The 17,495-nt window shown below is 48.9% G+C and overlaps 1 protein-coding gene across 1 annotated transcript in view; it reads left to right on the top strand.

The window, feature by feature from the left end:
- The window catches only part of SYNDIG1 (synapse differentiation inducing 1), a 73,644-nt gene that overhangs the window by 22,347 nt on the left and 33,802 nt on the right, over positions 1-17,495 (top strand). The window contains exon 3 of the mRNA XM_054195555.1: positions 4,015-4,152. Within this exon, the coding sequence (XP_054051530.1) occupies positions 4,015-4,152 (138 nt within the window). The remainder of the gene's footprint in view (positions 1-4,014; positions 4,153-17,495) is intronic.

Here is a 17,495-nt window from a genome sequence, read left to right as displayed (position 1 = left end):
ACAGCCCTTGGCGGGAGAGCGACCATCCGGCGCGCTGCCCTCGCCATCTGCTGCGTTTTGGGGGAACTCAGGCTGCTGGCAGAAGAGGAAAGGGCTGCAGAGTGCTCGGTCAGAATAGGGCATCGTGTTTAACTGCATTACTGAAACAGGCACTGTGTGGAGGGAAGCAGAGCACGTATTATCTGACAGCTGCACCATGCGTCCGTCTTTGTCAAAAACAGACCACTGGAGCATCTGGATTTGAAGCTGGTCCCACAGGGCCACACCAGAAATTAGGTTCGTGTGCAGCGCCTGCGTGTTGCTGGATTGGTTGCTTTGAAGGAAAAAAAAAAAAAGGAGTAATGCCAAAAGGGCTGTTTCCTGAATATCCATCAGAGGTTGCTGGCAGCTGTGGTTCACGGCAGACGTTGTCTGACTTCTCCAGTGTGCCTACCATTTTGATACTGGAAGGGACGATGTGACCATCAAGTCCAGCCTCCAGTATGTCACAGGCAGCCCGCGGCAGGCTGTCTGCAGAGCCTCTGTTCACTCATAATGCGGTAAAGCACATAGCTTTTAGGGATAGCAAGCCTCAATTTAAGAAAGGGCTTTGTGCAATAGAAAATCCATTACAACTGCAGAAAAGTGTCATCACCATCGCTGTTAAAAATTTGCACCTTGTGTCTGCTCTTCATCTGTTCTGCTTTCAGTTGCTGGGGTCTCTTCTGCTTTTCTGCCAAATGAAAGAGCCTGTCTCTGATCGGAAATTATCTACTCATGCAGGCACTTACGGACTGTGATGAAATTGCATCTTAAATTTATCTTACAAGTGAAGTTGGATTCTCTGCTTTCTTCCCGTGTAGCTGATTTTTTGTGGCGCGACGTACGTACCTGCCTTTTGATTCCTGATTTCACCACCATACTGGGGAAGTAGCAGTACCAGAACTGGACCCAGTACGTACGTGTCTGTAGTACCGTACCCTTCCTTCCCTCTCTGTGGATCGTGTTCTCTCCTCCTGTGGTCCATCACGGAAGAGGTTTATTTTCAGCTTGCTCTCGACTGGACACTCTGGCCCGGTGGTTTTCTCAGGGTCGCTGCCTCGTGAAACACCGTCCAGGGCACGCACCCTGCACGCAGCTCTGTCTACAGCCAGCCTTGCTCTGTGCCAGGTGATTCCTTCTCCCAAGCCATGGTCCTTTCAGGAATGAGGTGTCTACGTGATGCAGTATCCCTTCTTAAATATCCTCTTGTCTCTCCCCTCCCCTCTGCACCCGTTTGCTGAGGAAGCATTACTATTGACTGAAGCAGCTAGTTGAATTTCACGGACTGAAATTCATCGACGTTTCAGCTTCACCCTGTCTGTCTCCAGGGTGGCCACGTTTGTGGTTACAATCAAGGCTGACTGCTTGTGGAGGTCATTTGGTTAGTGTCAGAAGCAGCCCCCTTGAACACCGAGGTCAAGGTTTCCTGTTCAATTGTCCAGCACTCAAATTCCAGCTGCTGCGAAATCCCACGCGCTCTGTGTCTGGGAAGTAGACACCTCCTTTCTCCCAACAAAGTTAATTTCTCCTCTTCATCCCTTGTCACGTCCACAGTTTCTGCAGAAATCCAGTTTATGTCCTGCCCACATCGCTTGTGCCTAATGCATTTTAGGGCTGCGGAGACGTGCGCCGTTGAAAAAACATGCGTAAATAAGACAAAGAGCTTGTGGGGGGGTGTCCCAGATGGTTCACCCAGTGAAAGCCTTCCCTCTGATGGTGTCACCTAGTCCTCTGGGGAAACAGGCCGTTGTCTTCATGTCATTTTCCCATATTAACTGGGGGGAAGGGAAGGGAAGGGAAGGGAAGGGAAGGGAAGGGAAGGGAAGGGAAGGGAAGGGAAGGGAAGGGAAGGGAAGGGAAGGGAAGGGAAGGGAAGGGAAGGGAAGGGAAGGGAAGGGAAGGGAAGGGAAGGGACCCTCTTCCTCATAAAAGGTTGCGGATGAACTGAGACTGAGATTGCTTTATCCTGCGCTGCCTTCTCAGCCGACCTCCAAGTGTGTCGGCAAGGGGCACACAGCAGTAGTCAGTGAGGATGTGGAGGGTTGTTGCCATTGTAATAACCACTTTTGCGACAAAGGACCCATTCGAGGCAGGAAATCCCCACTGTGTGCCCAACAGTTTCAGAGATGTGTCAGTTCTGCTGCAGGGCCATTCGCACAGGTATCTGTTCTCGCAGCAGCACCTCACACGGGCTGCAGAGAGCGCAGCTCACTCGGCAAGGGGAAGGACTGTGGAGCTTGCTGAGATTCCATATCTTTCACGTTAAAGCTCAGAGATGCGTCTCCAAGACAGAGCCTGACTTGCAGTGGAAAGGCGCTGCCTTCTGTAAATATTGGCTGTGCATTGTGGTTAGGAGTGGCTGTGCAATTGCAGTGGAAACCTCTGGAACCAGATGCCATGTCTGACGAGGAGTGAATCCCCCAGCGTCCTGAAGAGACTGTCAGCTGCTGCTGTTCCTTGGGAACCCATGATCCTCCTGTCTCTTGTCACTTAGGTGGTTGCAGCTGCATCAGGATGTATTTTGCCTTATTTCATCCTAAGATTTTTCTAGCATCATGAAGACAATGATGTTGTCTGACTGGCAGAAGAGCTGTTTTCAAAGAGGGTAACTCAATTGTGTCTTTACCAACTCAACAAAAAGCCTGGAGTAACTGGATTCGGGATCTTTGCTCTGCTGATGAACAGAGTATCATAGAATCATAGAATCATAGAATGGCTTGGGTTGAATGGTTTTGGTCTGGCCTTGGACACTTTGAGGGATGGGGCACCCACAACTTCCCTGGGCAACTTGTTCCAGTGTCTCACCGCCCTCACAGTAAAGAATTTCTTCCTAATATCTGACCTAAATCTACCTTCTTTCAGTTTCAGGTGCTTCTGCCTACACACTGTAAATATGGCAGCATCCCATTGCTGCTGGAGCAACTCATACTTTTTTTCTCTCTCAGCTTTTGCTGCCTTAGTTCCTTGGTTTGCACATTTGTCACCTTATCCCCATTGGGTAGTGTCTGGCTGACATTCTCCTGGCCACCTGAGCAGTGACCTTTCAGAAGACTGGCATTTGAGTTGGGAGATGCAGAGCACCTAATGTTTACAGGTCCTTCTGCATAGATGTGTGACATTACGTTTCCGAAGTGCCAGCTCACTCAGGTTGACCCTGGTTCATCTGGCTGGAGAGTCACTTTCTTTCATTCATGAAAGATGAACGTGTAAAATGGGCCCTTTGCAGCTCCCTGCAGTGATTTCCAAAATCTCTTGTCATTTCTCATTTCTCACTTTCAAGTTCCCGCAAAAGTGATGGAGTCTGTGACATAGTCAGTGGATGGAGATTCTCCTGGTGTTTGTATGGAGGACACCTGATAGCCAGAGCTGAGCATGCAGTAGGAGAGAAAGAGTGCTGAGTTTGTGACATTGGCTGCGGTGGCTTCCCCAGGCGTTGGTTGCAGTCCCAACCTGCGACTTGCAGAGATAACCCTGCCTCTGAGCTGTGCTCCCACTGCTCTCCTGTTTGATTTCGGTGCAGACATAAGGTCTCAGCCTCCCCTCGGGGTGCTGCTAAAACAGGGGGTTAGTGCCCTGGTGAGCCTTTCAGCGGGGCAGAGATGGAGATGTGCCATGGCCACAGTCCCAATCCTGAAGTCCTCCTGGAGGACACCACTGGCTGGTGTGGACGCTGCAGGAGGGCAGGCTAACTCCTGTGTTCCCGTCGCTGTGGGGCCACATCATATCGGAATGGGTGCACGGGTCCTGATGAATAGGGTACAAGTGCCCTCAGAGCTAGTCCCACATAGAGACCTCTGCATGGTAGAGACCCCAGGGTGGGTCACCAGAAGCCTTCTACCATGAGTGCTGGAGTATTGATGTTGAGGGATTGCCCTGGCATGACTGGGTGGAGTTTTATGGGTGGACAATCACCACCTTGGCCCATGGCAGAGGAGAAAGAGTGATATCATTAACCAGCACCTCTACATTTCTCTCTCTCCCTTGCTATTCCAGAGCGATTACTCAAGTGACACCGAAAGTGAAGACAATTTCCTGATGATGCCACCAAGAGATCATCTCGGCCTCACTGTGTTCTCCATGCTCTGTTGCTTCTGGCCTTTGGGAATTGCTGCCTTTTACCTGTCTCATGAGGTAATGTTAAAACATCTCCTGCTAATTCAGAGCTTTGCATCCACGGACCAGCCATCACCCCACACTGGAAAGGAAAGTTCACCAAGACCCAAATGTGTGCAAGATGCTCTCCAGGGTAGTGGGAGGTGGTTAAACAGGGTAGTGTGTTGCCCACTTTGATATGTCTCTGTGATAGTGGTGGTTGTCTTGTGAGACACTTTGCTGAGGGAGGAGTCTTACAAACTCTTTTAGGTTTTAGTTGACACTGGTCAGGTTCCATACCAGTTTACGGAATGTCCAGCTAGGGGTTTTCAGTGGACATGACTTTTGAGTGGAAAACACCCCTGCTATCTCAAACATTTGGATTTCCCACTGGGAAAAACTGATCTATTGCTTCCTAAGCTGATCATCCATAAAAGCAGACCAATAGCCTTCCAGGAGCAGAAAAATCATTTCTGTTCTGCAGAAGCAACTCTGCTTTCCAGGAACCATTTCCTTTCCCCCTGAAAAATTGCTTAGTCTGTTCTTCCTGTCCAATTTCAATATGGAAATATTTCTTACCAGAAAAGTGACAGTGCTTTGGTTTGTTTCCTTCATGAGACGGGTTTTCTGGTTTCCAGCCTGTGCCTAACAATTACCTCGTGCCCTATCATTTGTTTCGACAAGTATGCCTTCGTAAGTGCCTGCAGAGTAATTATTGAGTTTCCCAGCATGACAGATAGAGTAACGTGACAGAAAAGGAGTCACACTGGAAGTCTCATCAGCGACTGCAAGGAGAAGTTCACTTATATTTCTATATACTGGTGGTAGCAATCCCTATTGCAAACTACAGTCTGTATTCCACAGCACCAGAATCATTCACCCTCTCGCCTGTCTTTCTAATCTGCCTGCTCTGAACACCTGCCAGCGCTGGCTATTTGTCAAGCCAGAGCAGGCACTTCGGATCTGAAGAATCCTAGTCTTCAATATGAAAGGAAAAGGTACAGCACTACTATTTTTTGCCTTAAATGAAGTGTCTGTCATTGAACTCGGAAGCCTCTGAGACAATTAAAGTCCGTCCAGTGGCAAATCACAGGTTTCCTTGTTAGAGTGCTGTTGATTTCTCAAGTTTGGGTCAAGGGATTTGCCTGATGATGATGATGACAGCAAAAAGTAAAGCACTGGGTGGGAGCTGCATGCGCTTTAGTATCCTGCCATTGGGTCCTTCCGGCAGAGCTATTCATCAGCAGGTTCAATGGCCACGTGTCTTCCTACACACAGACTAGGCAGGACTTTTCACCAGTGCTGCAGCCAAGGAGGGGTTGAAGTTTGTCACCATTAGCAGCGTGTTTCCTCTGTGCTGGGGAAAACAGTGCGTTCATTAATTTCCCGTGGGGTAGCGTTCCTTCAGGAGGCCTGGGGTTTGCTGGCCGGTTTTATCTACGCAATGAAAGCACAGCACAGTCCAATAAAGGCAAAACAAACAACATAATTAAGTAGTAAAAAAGCAGTACAGCTGAGAAGCTAAGTGTGCTGGGAGCCGGCGTAGGAAGGACAGGGCATCCACAGTAGCTGCGAACTGATCCGAGGGACCGGCATGAATCCGTAAGACCCTACTGCCTTGACAGGAGCCTAAGGAAGGTGGAAAAGGTGACACAAAGGCAGCAAAAGATGATGATATTTTGCTGAAGGCTTTAGGCCCTGGAAAATGGAAACTCAGGTGTTGGTTTGGTTTAGCATAACGATGGGGAACTGCTGAACGTGCTGCCTAAAAGTGGGAGCCGCCAGCAAGGAAGGTCAGGCAGGTGCTTCGCTTTTATTAGGTTGAGAGGCAGTAAATTAATCTTCGTTAATTGACCTCTTGGGTTCACCAAGGCAAGCTGTGGCTAAATCCAGCTGGAGGAAGGACTGCGTTTCTGAGGAATTTTGAATTCTGCTTTTCTTTTTTGCATTGGAAGCAGAATTTTTTTCTTCCCCCCCCCCCCCCACCCCCGACTAAAAAATGGTACTAATAATGCCACCCCTGCATGCTCCTTTCCTCCCGTCTCTCCTCTTAACTCTCTCCAGCAGCTGACTCAGCTGAGAATTCCTTTCCCAAGTCTCTTACAGAAAGATGTTCAAGTCCCTGCTCATCCCAGTCCAGCACAGGCGCGTCAGTCTGTCCGCTCCCCGACTTCCCGGGCAGGTACCTTCTCGGCCTGCCTTCCCCTCCAGCAGGTCCACCACTGCCCCGAGAAACCACCAGCCTTCACTGAAACTGGCACTTCTACGAAACTCCACGTCCAACAAATTGGCATTTTCCAGTGGAGCAATTACGCTCAAATTGAGGCCAAAACCTTCTCTGGCTGGGAACTGGCTAAAATAACTGATATGAACCACCGAAATCCGCGCCTAGCTAATACCGACAGTGGTGTCGACTCATACTTTGGAGCATAAACCATTTAGAATTACGTTTTATATGTGAGGTAGTAAAACATTGCGTCCTATTAGCATGTGATTTCTATTTATATAGGTTTTCTATCTTAAACTCCTGATTAAAACTTGAGATATGTTAATACAAAAAGGTACTCTAACATTCTCACCTTCCCCGTTCCCCCTTCCCTAACAGTCTAACATTCCCCATCCTTCATCAAAAGTCAGAACTCCAACTAAATATCAAAACTCGGCACTTGGTATTCAAAACTTTTTTTGCAGTTAGTTGAGCTCTTGAAAATGTCACGTTTCCAAAAGTCTCCTGTGTAGTTCTACTAAAAAGGCCCAGTCTGGGAAAAAATTGTACCACGTAGGAACTTCAAAGGTGGTGGAGTGCTTCTTTGTGCCAGAATTTAGCACTGGTGGTGAACTTTTTAAAAAAAAAAACCCAACTGGTCTCCTTTATGTGTGCAATGCATTTACAGAGGAAGGCCAGATTTGCAGGAGATATATTTTCAGTGCAGCTCAGCGCGAAGGGACAGGCGCCCTCAGTTTATTCCTGCAGCACCTGGCAGCGCGTTTGCGCTGCGTATGTCTATGTCATGGTGCAAAAAGAATTATACAAGGATCAAGGTTGTAAGGTTTCAGAGATGCTCTTTACAAATAGAAAGATTATTTTTTTCCGTAAAAGCAGCATGCTTCCTTGCAGGGGCCGCTTCTGCTCTGTGTGGGACTTTGTTTTTCCACCAAAGCTCTTGCCAATGTGCTGCTGACTTAGGGCTTCTTGGAGGCCATCTGTATCGAACGATGCAGCTGTGCAGGGTCCGCCGGCGTGGTGGAAACGAAGATGTGCATCAGGTTCAGCTGAGCCAGCAGGGAGGGGCAGTGGATTCAGAAATTCACTCCGTGAGAGCAGAAGCAGCTCCTTTCCATTGAGATACCCGATTTTCACGAGCAAGGCATCGCCCAGTGATCTTCCCATCCTGCCAGGGACGGGGCCGTGTTCTCCCGCCACGTATCCCCATCTCCCATCGCGCCTGCTTCTTCGCACCGCGAGATCGGGATGCGACTCCCGTTTGCCTCACAGGCACAAAGCGTCCTCCTGGTCACGCTGGCGTCACTCCAAGTCGTGTCCAGGTCCCCGTCTCACCTGAGGCGTCACAGATGAGCTGCGGGGGGCTTTGCGGACATGAGCCATTCAGGTGACATGTCCGGAGGCCGCCGCTTTAGGGTAACTTCTCAGGAGGGGTAACATCTCTGAGTACGCCGATTTTTTAACAGCAGACAGTGTTTGTTGGCTAATTTTGCACTTTTCTACACAGGGGGCAAGTTTTTACGCTGGCAATTTTGGGGATTAATTGCTTTCGTAACAGCTTATAGCCGAGTCCGAAGGGCTCAGTCAGAGGGGGTTTTCTACAGTTTGCAGGGAAGCCTTTGCAGAGGAAAATGTAAATGTTTTATGCCTTTCACCATAAAATTCTCCTCCACAAATGGGGTCTGATCAAAAAAAACCCTCATTGTGTTTATTTACTTGTAAATCTCCACCCTCTGGAGTCGTGCAGGTACTTCAGTTTACATTTTTACAGAAGCTTTTAGCTTTGCAGGTTGCAGGCAAGTCCGAAGCTTCCTAAGTCAGAGAAATAAGTTAAAAAAAAAAATCTCTATGTCTTGTCAAAACTGTTAAACCTATCAGACAATTTATCAGGGCCTGTCAGGATTTCTGCTTGGTGGGGGTTGATTATCCTGCAAGGTCTTTTTGTCTGAATCCTCTTTTTCTCCCTGCATTTATTTTTAGGAAGGAGAGCAATACCGCGGCACACATTTCTTTCCCTCACGTAAAAAGAAATTAATTTTCAGACACCTAAGTCTGTGCTGGTGTGAAGGAGCTTCACTTTGTACCCGCTCTCCCGTGGGACGCGGGTGGTCTTGTGGAGCCCTTCACCCCCGGGTAAGTCCCCACCAAAGCGTCCGAGAGACGCGAGCTGGGTTGGACAGAAACAGGAGTATTTACAGCACCTTTATCCATCTTCTGTGCAACCTCCACGGAGCTGTGTCGGGCTGGCATAGACGTGCACCTGAAAAATCCCACTGGACACTTCTCGGCATGCTTAGGTGCTTAAAAAAGCCTCCGAACCCGCTTTCCTCCCCGCCAGGAGCAATCGCATCCCGTCCGCTGCGCTCGCTCCGTGCCCTAATTACCTCCCTCTCATGGCGATCGAGGCACGGGCACCTCTGTCATTATTTCCCCGGCCCGTGGATTGCCTGAGTGGGCGCAGCTCCAAATACCATCGCTCGGATTATCTTTGAAGAAAAGTAGGGACTGCGCGCCGGGTAGAAGGATTTTCTCCAGTTTTTCATACAGACGCCAGGCATACGCGGCCAGGCGAAGGGGTAGCTTGTCCTTCCTCGTGATAACTTCCGAACCGTTTGGTTGCTTTCTATCCAGGTTTCAGAGGTAGGGGCTTTGAAAAAAAAGTGTATTTTGACACATTTCAGTGGTCGCTGGGTTGAAGAGAGAGATAAAGTTTGTTTCCCCGCTGGGAGGGAGAAGACAGCATGAACTTAACCTTTATCAGAGACCAGAGATCAGGTGCTCAGCACACGCGAACGTATTTCACTTTCTTTGTTTCACTTTCTTTGTTCACTTTCCGCGCCAGATTTTGACATCTAGACGCTGCTGAAAAGGACAGGGAAATAAGAGCCAGGTGTTACCTGTTGTTTATTCCTTAGAAATGTGGCTCATAGTCCCCACGTCAACTGGGAAAACCGTGAGACGGGACAGCGGCGTGACGTGCCACACTCTGCCAAACTGGCTGGTGGGGCTGGTAAGATCTTTCCCCGCTCTACCAGCCCACCCTGGTTTTTTCCTCCCTGCCCCACATTTCTCCATCAGAAAACAGAATATGATAGGCTATAAAAGGGTTGACACCCACAGCCATGAGCGCAGGTTTGCACGGGTGATGCTGCAATCCTTTGTGTTTGAGATGAAAAGGCACAAGCGAAAACAAAAACCTGGACTATCTTTTTGTACTTGTTATATGTGCAGTAACAGGCCAAGCTGTATGCTTGCAGGATGTGCTGGTCAGCCTTGCTAAAGCAATGCCACCAGAGCAGACAGGGGGCTTTTGCATTTTCAAGAGAGGTTTTGGATTTTTCAGCATTGCATCGTTTCTTGGACTAAGTAGCACTTGGACAGAAGGCTTGACTGTCAAAAGAAGATAAGCTTTAACCTCCTTAAATATAATATGAATAAGTCCTTTTTTTTTTTTTTTTTTTGCTGTCTGGGACCAGGATACCAAATCACACAATCCCTGAGTTGAAGCTGGGCTGGTGCTTCGGGTCACGCAGCTGGGCTGCAGGGTACCGGCTGTGTCCTGGGGCTACGCAAAGCCTTGAGCGGTCTGGGCTGATCACTTAAAAAGCAAACCTCTGCGGTCTTGGTCTGGCTCTGTGAGAGGAGGCACATACAGGCACCCTTCTGATGATGTTTCGTAGGCTCTGAGCTGTAAAAGGTTATGAACAAAACCTCCAGACAATTAAACTCCCTGGTGTCAGGAATGAGTCAAGATAAGTCAAAATTAGTTCCTCCTCACGTGGAGCTGCTAAGGAACTTCTATGGCAGAACTCATCCCAGCAGAGCTCTGCGCCAATGTCTTGCTGAGGTGGCCAAGGGCTGACGGTATGGCCGCTGTCCTTGCGTGAGAACCCCGGCCCTGGGAGGTCCGTCGCTCACCAGCCTGTGTCCCGGTTGCAAGGTAGATGGCGGACACCATGACTTCTGGGTTCCTCTGAGTCTGTTTCAGTCTTAATAGCTGATGAATATAGATTCTGTTTAGTTAATATATACTATTTCTTGGCATGCCGGCTCTTCAGCTGGTGGGAATTGTTCCCCCTTTACTCAACTTCTGTGTGGAAGATCTGGTTAGCCAACTCTGTCTTACCAAGGAGAGGACCAAGCCAGGGACTCACACAGAGGGACAGGTCCTCTGACCGATGCTGTGGCAGTCCATGACTTCACCCCTACGTGCCTATGGCTCTCAGACCCTTGTGTCACAGGACTTAACTTCTCGCCGGGATGAGCTGTACGCTCTGGGACTTTCCCTCAGGGATCACCTTAAGAAAGAGCTGAGTTCTTCCAGCCACATTCATAACACAAGAATAGCTGTGGAGGACTGGCTTGTTAGATTTCAGGCCTGAAATTTGGCAAGAGGTTGAAACCACTGAAAACAAGGTTTTGTATGCGGAAACGTGGGGCAAACATTGCTTGCAAACTGCTCGTACAGCTCTGCTTGCAAACTGTCTCTCTGTATGAGTGCGTATGTGTGCACTCCTGTTAAAACACAGCGCTTGCAAGGATAAGCACTTCAAGATCATCGAATGACACCATAATTTTAGCTACCACAAGACAGCTGTCTTGTACTTGCATATGGCTCTTCAGACGTACATATCTTGTGCTTTGACTTGCATCGGTACTCGAGTCTAGGTCTGAGGAGCATGGCCTGCACTGATTGCTTTTAGCTGGTGGCTTTCACCCCTTTGTCCACGTTGGGGTTGGGGCAGGGGCTGCCTGTGTGTGCCCCTGGCATCCTGCCCTTGGCAGGTCTGTAGACACGGCTGATGCTAACCTGGAGGTGGGTCTGCGCCAGGGCAGGGAGCAGTGCTGGGCACACTGGTCCCCCTGGGCTAAGCAGCATGAGTCGGTCCATCAGCAACAGACACAAGCCCAGTAAACTGCTGACCATGCCCTTTCATTAGACACAGAGGTAGAGTATGTTACAGGAAAATATGTCATGGCAGATCCAGCAGCCCGAGAGGGCCGAAGCTGCTGCCACTCCGTGCCCCCAGGTCCAACCAGCAGCAAGGCTGAAGGTGCCCTCCCGGCAGGCACACACAGACAGAGCACATGCATACACCACGTGTATCACACATTTACATATATGCATGGATGGCCATACAGGTCACAGAAAGAGCACACAACAAATGTAGACATCACCAGCAGCCTCATCCTCCTCCTCTCTCTCTCTCTGGGCAGGATGGATGTCCCCTTGAATACCTGTCCGTCCATCCATCCATCCATCCATCCATCCATCCACCTATCTACCTACCTACCTCCCTCCCTACCTGTCTATGCACACATAAGCACATATATAGACATCTGTGCAACGTCGATCCCTCCAATACCTGGGCTCAGGCACCCAGTCTGCCCAGTAGCGAGACTGAGGATCCCTCAGCCTTTATGAGGAGGAACAAAGTGCATCGAGGATGGGGAAACTGAGACCGGGAGAGAGGCTGTGATGACCAGAGTTAATTTGGGAGCGCAGCGTGGCGTGCGATTGCTTGGGTAGGGCCAGCTGACTCCTCCTCCAGGCAGGTCTTGCTTGAAGAAAGGCGTGTTAGAGATTTCCCCTGTTAAGAAGGATTAAATGTAAGATTGCATGAATACCGCAAGGGACTTCCTCTGCCACTGTGGCTCACGTGAACGTGTCCATGAGGCAGGTGGTTCCAGCTATGGGCACCGAATAGGTTGGTATGATAACCTCTTTCCTAACTCGGGCAGCTTTGTGTGGGGCTGGAGCTCTCCCTTGTCAGCGAGTGTCTCTGTGTGGGCTCAGAGTGAAAGGCAAAAGCCGGGAGGAGAATGCCCCAGGCCAGCTGACCCCATGGGGCGTGCGGAGCACGGGCACGGCCAGGGCACGGCCAGGGCTGCACTCACGAGGGCTGGTCTGCGGAAGGTGGCTGCTGGCTGCCTGTCCACACTCCTCCCCTTGCTCCCGTCAGGCAGATGGCAGATTTGCCGGGCAGAGGATGGAGGCAAATGCTGAACAGCACAGCCTGTGCCGGCATAAAATAACATGGCTGCTGTTCTCAACGTGGTACAGAGAGAAACTACCTGCTGAGATAGCCAGGAACACACGTCGCTGTGTGAGAGCGCTGGGTCTCTTGTTCTTGGAAGAGCATCTCCGAAATGGATGTCCCTGGCCCCCGGTTAGGGACATTTGGGTGATATCCCTTGACTTTGCAATAAGCTTGTCACGTGGTTTGGTGTATTTAGGGTCTGCAACTTCTGCTGCTTTCAGAGGAGAGGGAAAGCCCAGTCCCGGAGGAGTGGCAGAGGATGTCTCGCAGCCCTTTGATTCCTCAGGGTCTGCCTCAGGCCATGAGAGCCGCTCTGAAGGGGGGGTTCATTACCTACCAGCACCTCTAATTCTCTGCTTCCCAGGTGGGAGCTGGCTCCCAGCCGGCGGTTGGAGCGCCTGTAGGCTTTCCTCCTGCCGACTTTTCCCTTCAGGGTAGACACCTCCTGAGAACAGAGGTGTTTGTGCATGCAAGAAAACGGACATTTAGAGTACGTTGTGTGTCAGCAGCTGCTGAGTTCATGGGTGAGGTCTTGGGCCAGGGGACTTTATAAGTGTCTTGTATAATTTCCTCTTCATTCCTCTTTGTCTTTTTGATCTTGTGGTCGCATTTCCAATTCACGAACTACAGCTACAAAAAGGGATTAGATTAATGAATGGCCTGATTGCTTTAGTCCTTAAGCTAATTTTAAATAATTGGAAAGGTAGCTCGCAAATAACATTCCCTGGAGAGTTTAATACATTATGCAGGTGTTTCATTACAAGGAAGTTTTGGGACGGAAGAGAGACCAATTCAAAATGTTTGAGGAGGTGAGGGGTCTCTTTTATTAGCAAGAACATCCTGAACAATGGCAAACTTTGTACATGAATCGTTCTGTGCCAGACATTTATGCCTTGCGCATCATGCTGAGCCAGCCAGAGCCCAGGGACGTATCGATACTGCCATGCTCCAAGGGTATAAAACGTTATTCCTTCCTGGCCTCCTCTTTTCATCCTGCTGTTACTTTTTGTTGCTCATCTATTGGCTCATTATTTCACAGGTTTACGAGACAGCGAGGATTGTTTCAGCGCAGAATGATGGGCCTTCAACAGGTTATTTGCGCGGCTGCCACTAAGCTTGGCGTGTCTGCAGTAGTCACAAAATCACCCGGAGGCCAGTCTGGTGTGGGCATCTGAAGGGCAGGATATCTTCCACATCAATTGATCAGGGGGCTCGGGCCCCCTGACATTTTGGCGGTTCTCACTAAGTTTAAACAACTTTTTAGTCTTAGGCAGTGGTTTTTTTGGTGTTTTTTAGCTTAGACGGCAAGGATGCACGGAGTTAGAATTGTTAGCAGGCATATGGAGGGGCTTTTGTCAGAAATCCTCACGTGCCCCAGCTAAGTACTTGATTTTTCAGATCTGCAAAGGTGGAATGTCCAGGCGGTATTATATTCCAGGAGAGGACACAGAAGGAGCATGCTCCCAGTCCAAGGGCAAAACCAGGGCACATGATTTTGCACCTCCCTAGCAGGTCGCCTTGCTGAGAGAGGCATGAAAAAAGAAGAGGCCCATTGCAGATCTGGGAATGGCACGTGGTGCCCCCGACCTGGCCATCCTGGTGTCTGCTGCAGTTGTCAGAAAAGCCGAAAAGCTTTGGATGCTGCCTCAGTGTCTGATTCAAAAGCCTGGCTCCTCACATCCAAGGTGGTAAATGACCTCCCTTGAATTCCCCTGTGGCAAGGAGAACAGCGTGTGTCTCTAGAGTAGTTCTTTGGGTGCTGTTTATGTACCAGACCTTTCTTTCATCTCACGCTGTGACAGCAACCGAAACAAAAACAAATGAGAGGCGGCACACACATCTGAAGTTTAATGTATGCAGCAGCAAATGAATGGATGTTTTCAACAGCAGAGACTTAAGGTTAACCTTTTATCGGCCTGCAGAATACCCAGGTATTTTTTTTTTCTTCATCTCAGCGATCAACATCATGCACCAGAGACCCAGGGCTATATTCGAATCGTGAATATACGGCGTGCTATCTCTCAGCAGCTGTTCTGGTGAGGGCTACTCAATTACTGCTTTGTTTGGACGCACAACAAAAAGTGAATTGATCACTTCTGATTAAAATCTACAGATCTCTTTCAAACGGGCTGCAGAAAAATACTTTGAAGTGAAGGCTTGAGTCTAGTGATCTAGGCACCCAAAGATGCCTGCCAAACAATTGCAACTCCTCATTGAATTGTCTGACTTCCCAGCAGCAGAAAAGAAATGAAGTTTTTACGTATTTGGGATGAACGACAAGAACCAGCTGAAAAGGAAGGGACTGGGACCTACCTGCAGCTGTGCAGCTTGCGCCTAGAACGGGGCACTGCATTTTCTCCAGCAATGACGATACCCTTCAGCCTAAAATAAATACCGGATTACCCGCTGTATCAAAACAGATGCGTCTCAGGACCCACTGCAAGGCAGAACCTGGGAAAGGAACGCAGCTGTAGTGTAAACGGGTACGATATCTGAGATCGGAAGGGAGAAGGCTCTCTGTTTTCCGCCGTTGTGCCTGAGCAGCGTGCACCCCCCCCCGGGCGGTTACGTGCTGAGCTTTTCCTCCGGAGCAAACGGCTGCTAGGGCTGTCCCGGCAGTGAGCCGACAGACTTCCCCACTGAGCGCAAGGGTCTCGTGGAGCGAAAACTAAAACATATAAAGAAGGCATACCGTGGGACCCCTGGAAGGCAGCGTGGTAAAAGATAGGTTTTCTGTTGGTAGTGGCAGCGCCCAGGGGGACCTCTGTAAAGCTAAGCTCTGTGCCGGCCAAAAAGCTTGAGAGGCGGCAAGACCGACAAGAAACAAGCCTGTCCCATTAAAGCAGATGGAGAGATTGCACTTTGTTCCCATGGCTCGGGACAAAATATTGAGCCCAGCAGGAACAGTCTCCCTGAGGCAGCCACTAGAAATTGGGGCTGCCGAGGGCATACAGACATACAGGTACTCTCCTCCTCCAATAGCTCTGGCCTCCATCTGTAGCAGTCTCAACCCTACCTCTTACCAGTGGCACACTGTTTGCAGCCCTTGTTTCACTTATGCCTGAAATGGTTGAAATCTTTCTCTAAGAAGTGAAAGATTAGTTAATTATCTAATATTATTGCATTGTTCCCAAACGCTGTTTCCTAATCTGAACAATAGCGTTTGCCGGATGCTTTGCCTCCAGCTGTATCCACAGAGGTAGGCAGGGCATTAAAATGTACCTATCAAGACACATAATCTTAATGTACTGTTGGTAATAAAACTAATGCAGTATTTTATGTGCTTGGGGCGAAAAAACCCACTCACTTTTTCATATAGTGAAAATCTTTCTTCTCCCTTCCCCCTTGCCAGTTTAGTATTAAAATACACTCATTATGGGGCACGATGAGCAATGAATTATGAATGACATTTCTTGTATTATTTCCAAGAAGCGTGAAAGAGTCAGGGTTGCTTGGGTGAATCCAAGTCCATGCATGTTCACAGAGGGACTCGGCTTCCTCCAAGAGGATGGGCAAGGCCAGAGATGAAAGAAGAGGGGTTACAGCACCAGAAAGCAGAGATGGATTTGGCAATCCCTGCTCAACCCTGTTCTTCATCCTGCCTTCCTTGGAGTGAGTACTTTGCCATCAAGTCCAGCAGAAAGGATGCAATTCAAACCAGCTCTTGCCCAGAATCTTCAGGCCCCAGAGCCGAAGACGGCCAGTGGATGTTAGTGTCCACCCCAGCATCGTGAGGTCTGTCACCATGAGGGACCTCTCCTTACAGCTACTCTCTCTTGCAAGAGGCGTAGAAATGTGATGGTGGGAGCAGGAAAGACCAAATCTTTTCTTCCCAGATCTGTTCAGGGTGCCACCTTTCACTGGGATTTGGACTTTTTGTTGCTCAGTGATCTGATGGGGGATCTCTGGAAGGAATCATGTCCTCTCTTTGCAATGGGGACCAAAAGTTGGTGGAGAATTCCCTGTCCACAGTTCAGAGCCTGGTAGCTGCCCCCAGCGCTTCGCTACGGTGAGGACGTGCTACAAAAGCTGAAGGTGCTCCTTGGCCTGATAATGGCAGACAGAGTAACTTCCAAATCCTCCCAGGTGTGATACCCCAGGAAATGGGATTTGATGTCCAGAGACATGTGGGCCTTTGAACTAATTTAAATAGTAATTGTCCCAGCCTGGGATTTCTGGATTCCATTCAAGACACCACACTCAGTAATTGTGTCAAATGTGTCCCCATTCCTTGACCTTGTCGCACAGATGGCATTGTTCTAAGCAGGTTTCTACAGACTACAACTAATTAAGCAATTAATTAGGAGCTTGCACTTACACAGAAGCTATTGTAAAGCAATAACTTCAGTGACCTTATGGGACCTTGCCACAGCATTGGTCCAAAGACTGTCCAAATTTTATTTGCTAAAGTTGTAGTGCATCCACCCGGTCTCAGTTTGAACCACAGCTGCGACAGGCTCGTGCAGCTTGAGCTGGACTCACCCTGATCATCATCTGGGTCTTTCCTGATGTGTCTTCCAGATGCCTCACTTCTATTTGGAAGCTTTCCTTCCTTCCAGGTGAAGATCGCCTTGTTCTGCGACAGTCAGTGGATATTCCTAAATTGTGGTGAAAGCAAATTTCTTCATTTCCCAGGGCTTTCAGTATTCCCATAATGAAAACGAATATTTAAATCACATGGCCATTGGCTCGTATTCCGTATCTCACTCTGTTCTGTGATGCTAAAACGCTAAAGCACTTTAGCATTTTTTCCCCCTTTCAACCTTGTTTCAAGACTTCAGATATTCTGATTCTAATTGTGTCACAGAAGTGATGCCTTATGACTCCCTCCCCCATTTCTAATAACTTCTGTGTTGTGTAATAACAACAAAACCATAATACACACTTTATATATCTGCTGATTGGAAAACAGATCATTATAGAGGTTTCCAGCGCCATGTAAGCACTCTGGAAAAGGAATGAGCAACATTAGTTCCCCTTCATTTCTTTATTAACAGCAAGGAATCTCAAAGTATTTCAGGGTGTTGGATTCAGCCTGGGGAGCTGGTAACATTGTTTGCCTGGTTTTTCATCATGAACTGCCATGTTCTCTGTACGTTTCTTCAAGTTGCTTAGCA

Source organism: Rissa tridactyla, chromosome 3, assembly GCF_028500815.1.
Source record: "Rissa tridactyla isolate bRisTri1 chromosome 3, bRisTri1.patW.cur.20221130, whole genome shotgun sequence".
NCBI classification, from domain to species: Eukaryota; Metazoa; Chordata; class Aves; order Charadriiformes; family Laridae; genus Rissa; species Rissa tridactyla.
Note: the sequence above shows the minus strand (reverse complement) of the source record. Positions and strands in the feature narration are given on the sequence as shown.